At 39.2% G+C, this 5788-nt stretch overlaps 1 protein-coding gene across 1 annotated transcript in view; it reads right to left on the bottom strand.

Moving 5' to 3' along the window:
* Window positions 1–1821: 1821 nt before the first annotated feature.
* Window positions 1822–5788, bottom strand: part of fam160a1a (family with sequence similarity 160 member A1a) — a 31491-nt gene continuing 27524 nt past the window's right edge. Inside the window, exon 13 of the mRNA XM_031276780.2 lies at window positions 1822–4808. Within this exon, the coding sequence (XP_031132640.1) occupies window positions 4612–4808 (197 nt within the window). The 3' untranslated portion in view covers window positions 1822–4611. The remainder of the gene's footprint in view (window positions 4809–5788) is intronic.

Below are 5788 nucleotides of genomic sequence, written 5' to 3'. Positions count from 1 at the left end.
GAATGCTCTCTGTGGCAGTGTGTTGTATTAACATTCGGTTTGTTTTGTCAGACAAAAAAGGCATTTATGGATCCCAAGATACGGTACTACTATTTATTCTTATTCTGACGATGTTAAAAGATTTAATGAGACTTATAAGGAGGAAAAGTAAAGTTTGCTTGAAAAATGATGCACCTTGATTAACAGTGGAGAACTAATGAAATGTTTATGGCCCTTTTAGGAAATAAAAAAGATTGGGATTTTAAGAACAATTCCGCTAAACAGTCCTGCATATAATTCAATACAACTTTGTTACATTCGCCACTGACATATTGGCAATTATGATCATTTTGTGAGGCCTGAAAATCCCACCGGCCAAAGATGAAATTGCTGACATGACAGCTCTTTAATTCAATAGAGGAAAACAGAAAGCCTTTCTGTATGAGAGCGATCAATGAGCCCCCTCTTGTGGTTGAAGCATGTCATTGCCTTGTAATACTATCTATATTCTGGTGCAATAAATATGGATTATCTCTGGTATTGGCATCTCCATCTTGTTTCAGTGCCTAAATGGCTTTCTTAAATGACTCTGCCTCTTCTTATCTACACCTTCTCTTTTGTGATCAGTACTCATGTAAAAAGAAAATTAAGACAATAAAATGGCTGTTACCTGACCTTATCAGTTTGCTTCTTTCTTGAATGGTTTGTACACCCAGTGTAGTTTATTTAAACTAGTAAAAGTAGTAGTAAAAAGTGCTAAGTCTTATTTTGAAACTAAATAATCCCCAATAGTTTTGCAAAAGGATGGCTGTGGTTCCTGGTTGGGCTTTCCTTCTGAAGTTGAAGTCTGACCGCATGCAGCTATTTTCTGCAGTTTATCCAGCATCTATTTAGTTTCATGCTCTTTTCTGACCCCCAATAACTTTTTGACATGCACAGGCATAACACTTAGCCTAGCCTCACTTGCCAGAGAGATTTATCTTTTAAAGGACAATTCTGGCACAAAACAAACCTAGGGGTTAATAACAGATGTGTACCCACTGATTAGCTTACAACGCTAGTATTCGGGGCACAGGGAAAGTAAAAACAAATCGCTATTTATACCACTAAAAAGGCTCAAAATATCACCACACTTCAACGGTAGCATAATGAGGGTCCCTAAATGTTAACCGAAGCATTGAGAACTTTCTAAGTGTACAGTTTATTAAAAAGATAGTTTAGAAAGACAGTAGCTCCCAAGACGGCGGCCGCCTGTATACAAGAACGCAACTTTATAATCTATCTTTTTAATAGCTGTCAAAAAGGTTCTCCATCGTAGTTTTCTTCTGCTTTATCTCCTTCTTCATCTCTGCAGTACTTAATAGTCAATGCATGTGAATGGAGACTGTAAGCTCACGTTTACCCAAGAACAAGACCTAGTTTTGGATAAAATGTCTCTGGGGGAAGGGCTGTGTGGAAAACAGGGTGGTGATGGCGCAGTGGATATAACATGCCTTTGGTGTGGGAGATCTGGGTTCAATTCCCACTGCGATACATCTACCAGTGTCCCTGAGCAAGACACTTAACCCATAGTTGCTCCAGAGGCGTGCGGCCTCTGACATATGTAGCAATTGTAAGTCGCTTTGGATAAAAGCGTCAGCTAAATGACATGTAATGTAAAGAAAAGTGTATTATATGAGGATGTCAATGTCTAGAGCTCAAACAGCCACAAACCACCTCTGGCAGAAAGGAAAGGATGAATTGATTGTGTCAGTGACCACTGCGGGATTTCTGTTTTGAAAACCTTAAAAAAAAAAAACATTTGAAAGAGTGTAGGTAGGAAAAGTCAACACATGACATGTATGCAGTTTTCTTTACCAGAAGTTGACTTTATTAAAAGAGGCATGCCTTTGGGCCTCAGCATCATCAGCAACCTTATCACATCTTGGACAGAAATCTTGAGGCCAAATGGTGTCAGAAAGCCCACTGAGACAGAAACTAGTCTATAATCTTGTTTATAAAACCCGTCTTCATGCCACAATGCTGCTAAACAGTGATTGTTATACTGTGCTGTGTATGTTACACAGACTGAATGAACCTGTGCTGGTTGAGGTGTCAGCAGTGCAGCGTGACACTGTAGTATGAAAAGGCTGATAAAGTGCTCAGCGACATTCTTTTACCAGAGAGAAATACTTATTCAACAGTTCTAAAAATGGCTTTGATTGATACAAATATATATTTTCAAGCCATTTTTGTAAAAAAAAAAAAAAAAAAATAACTACACAAAGACTGCATAATGTATTGCCTGCGTAGCATCAATTAGAAACTGAATGGATTTAAATTGGAACAAAAACACAATCCAGATTAAAAACAAAAGTGAAACAATTCTTTCTTTGTCTCATTAGATGCAAACATTAATCAACCTTGTGTAGTTCTACAAGACTACCAGATGTCCTAATAATTTGTGTTTGTACAAAAGTACACTTTTACTTTTTGAGATCTAGTCAAAGCAGTCCATTATCTCGAAATCTTTTCATAACTTGAAGTAAAACAAGACTAGGTCAAACCTAGTAATATGGCTGGACTGTGTGTGGTCAATATGGTTAATTGTGGCAAAAAGGTTACAGGGATTGTCAGCGGTGGTGTCTATAATGTGAATATACTGTAGATATTAAATGTTCATCTTTAGTAGTGATGACCGATGAATCGATCGCGATATGAACTTGCGGAATGAACACATCACAAAAGACTGAAACGCGATAATAATCATAACAGCCTCTTTCCTGCTCTGTTTCTGGGCTGAGCTCACGCATGCATGCACACATGCATGCACGCACGCTCAGATTCTGATAAATGCCAAATTGCCAACCACTTTCAATTTGTTTGCCCCTCTCCCTGCTGTTCTCCTGGAGTTTCAATCCCTCCAAATTTTTTACATGATGAATTAAAACCTGCCCATTCACTATATATTATTTAGAAATAGCATTCTCTCACTGCTGTCTGTGATTGCTTCTTTTCTAAATGACATAGGCCTACACATTCATTTGTCTGAAGAGAGAGCGACAGACAACGACAACAACATCCACCCTGTATTGAGGAAGTCAATCAGCTGATTGTTGGCCGATAGCAGAGGTAAAAGCCTGTCTCGCACCGATACAGTTTGAAAGACCAATGGCCAATGGGGAAACACCAACACTGACATCACCACACTCATTCCGACCAATGGTGGAACTTCATTACTCAGTGACAGAGGGACAGAGTTTTGAGGTTACAGGGACCACGGTCCAGCCAAAACATCCATTCCTGTTTGAATCCATTCGAAATCAGGCAATAATGTCAGCAGAGGCATGCTTTGTAACAAAATATAGCTCTTATAATATCTCACTTAAACAACCATGTGAAATACCTGGACTAAAATAACGGTGATTTGCAACAGTTTGCCCTCGGTAACCGTTAAAATGGGAGATGGTTTTCAACAGATACAAAACTACAACTCTAACAGTGATATTTCAGACTTATCACAACTAAAACACCCTACACAATCCCTAAATAGAAGATGACAAACCATAACAAGTAGCCTCTAGTTTAACCTTTTGAAAAAAACAAAAAAACAATATGGCAATAGAAACTCTCATAAAAGCTTAAATACCCCTTCCCATTCTGAAAATATCCAAAACTTAATTATACCCAAAATATCCTTGATTTGCATAGTGATCTGTGTCATTAGAACCTTTTTTTCTTACAATATGTACATCATAAAGCATCACTAAAGTAAGGCAAATTAAATATAGCATGATTGATTCTGGTTCTGCTCTGATCTGGAGAACATGTGGAGCCCATTCATGTGAGAAACTAGTGCATTGTAGAATTGCTTCACCCAAAGGCTGTTTAGGAACTGAGAGAACAGAATGTGCATTAAAAAGACTCCTGAGGTACCATCATGAATGAACAGAAAAACACTAAAACAATGTACATCAAAACACAAAAAGATTTTGTGGAAACACCCAAACACATTTAAAGACAAAAGTGACCCACCTGTTTCAGCAAAAAAAAAAAAAAAATGTAGTAATGTAACAGTTGCATAAGAACAAAGTTTAGATGATGCGTGTTGATGCCGGCCCTGCTGCCGGTCGGCTACAATAGTTTATCTTCAAATGTGCACTCGGCGCTCAGATATGGTGTGTAATCCTATGGCAAAGAGGCAACAACTCTCTCCAGAAAGGCCACCTGAATATTCAATAGAACCACACTGAGCAGCGGACATCTTGCTGTGGTTGGAACTGGTTGTAGAAAACACTCAGAAAGAGGGCCGAGCCCTGAAGTTCTGATAAGGGCTGATGATTGCTTAAAATCATCTCTCTACAGTCTTTGGTTGGTGGACCTGGAGCTCGCTCTTAGGAGCGTTGTGGGCTGGTGCAGGCTTCAGCAAACAGGACAAAGTTTGGGCCTCCTTCTTGGCTGCCAAACTGAATTTTACAGAACTAGAAAGATTAAATTTAAAAGCACGAGAAATTGATTATCTTTGCTTGGGAAAATAAATAAGAAAAACAATCAGAGGTTTCTGCATCAAGTAGTGCAAAAAAAATTGAAAACCATCATTAAGAGAGTCTTTTAAAGTCTTTCAGAGTTAAACTGGACTCTATTGGGACACATTCAATCTTCCATAGGAATGTATGATAAGATGGAGTGCTCTTGTGCAATGGCAGCCAGTTCTTTGAGGAACTCCGTGAAGAGGACGGCAGCGAAGACTTCTGTCCGATCCAGAGAGATGGCTCTGAGTTTTGGTGGCGGTGAACTCTTCAACATCCTTCCCGCCTCGCCGTGCGTGGAGCGTCTGCTGCCGCTGTCGTCTGAGGACAACAGGAGGATTTCATTTGTAACAGTGAGAAAATGAAAACAAATCATGTATATTATGCAGATAAACTCTACGCCATGCATGAGTTGGAATTTAAGATAGTTTTGTAGACATAATATATTCCTGTAAATTAATTCCCCAGATAGGATCTTAAGCTTGAGCTGCTTCTCTAAAATAAAAAAATAAAAATCATTAACCACATACAAGAAAGGAGAGTATCCCTGTTAACCAACTGAAAAATTCCCTTTAAAACTTCCCATCATAGAAAAATCTGGCTCTTATCTTTCCGCAAACACACTTCTGACAAGGTTTGTGTACAAATCTAAAACCACAACCACAGGGAACCCAGTTCAAAAACTGGCCCTCAGACACTCCAGGGTTTAGCTGAAACTGTTGCTCAACTACAAAGACACACGGCTTAACAAAATCAAGCCGAAGCACAACCGATAATGAATGCAGATGTTTTGAACTTGACCCATTTTTGACAGCATGTAAGTGAGATTTAGGAACTCCACAACAGTGCAGGGTTTCAGATTGCCATCAAAAAAGCTCTCAAAATAAAATAAAAAAAAACAACAATGCAATAACACTCAAGCCAATAACCGTCATCCTGAGCCATCTGTCCTACTGAAAAATATATTATAAAATTGATAGCTAGAGTCCACTATACTCCCAAAATGTTTTTCCTTGATTAATCAAGCTTATGAAGGATTTGCAAATACATGACAGCTTAAGGCTCTGACACACCAACCCGATCGCCGACCGTCAGCAGAAAAGGACTGCCTCCCCGAGTTGGTCAAAAAAGTGCCACAGAACACACCAAAGCGATGCAGACTTGAGCGTACGTTCTGCGCGTGCGCGAGACATAATACGTTTCCATAACAGCAGGCGGCGCTAATCTGTATTGTCTCCCAAAAAAAAAAAATGAAAACCGGCAGCTGATTGGACGAACGCGTCACGTGGGTCTGGCTTCTC

This window comes from Sander lucioperca, chromosome 4, assembly GCF_008315115.2.
Source record: "Sander lucioperca isolate FBNREF2018 chromosome 4, SLUC_FBN_1.2, whole genome shotgun sequence".
Taxonomy (NCBI): Eukaryota; Metazoa; Chordata; class Actinopteri; order Perciformes; family Percidae; genus Sander; species Sander lucioperca.
Note: the sequence above shows the minus strand (reverse complement) of the source record. Positions and strands in the feature narration are given on the sequence as shown.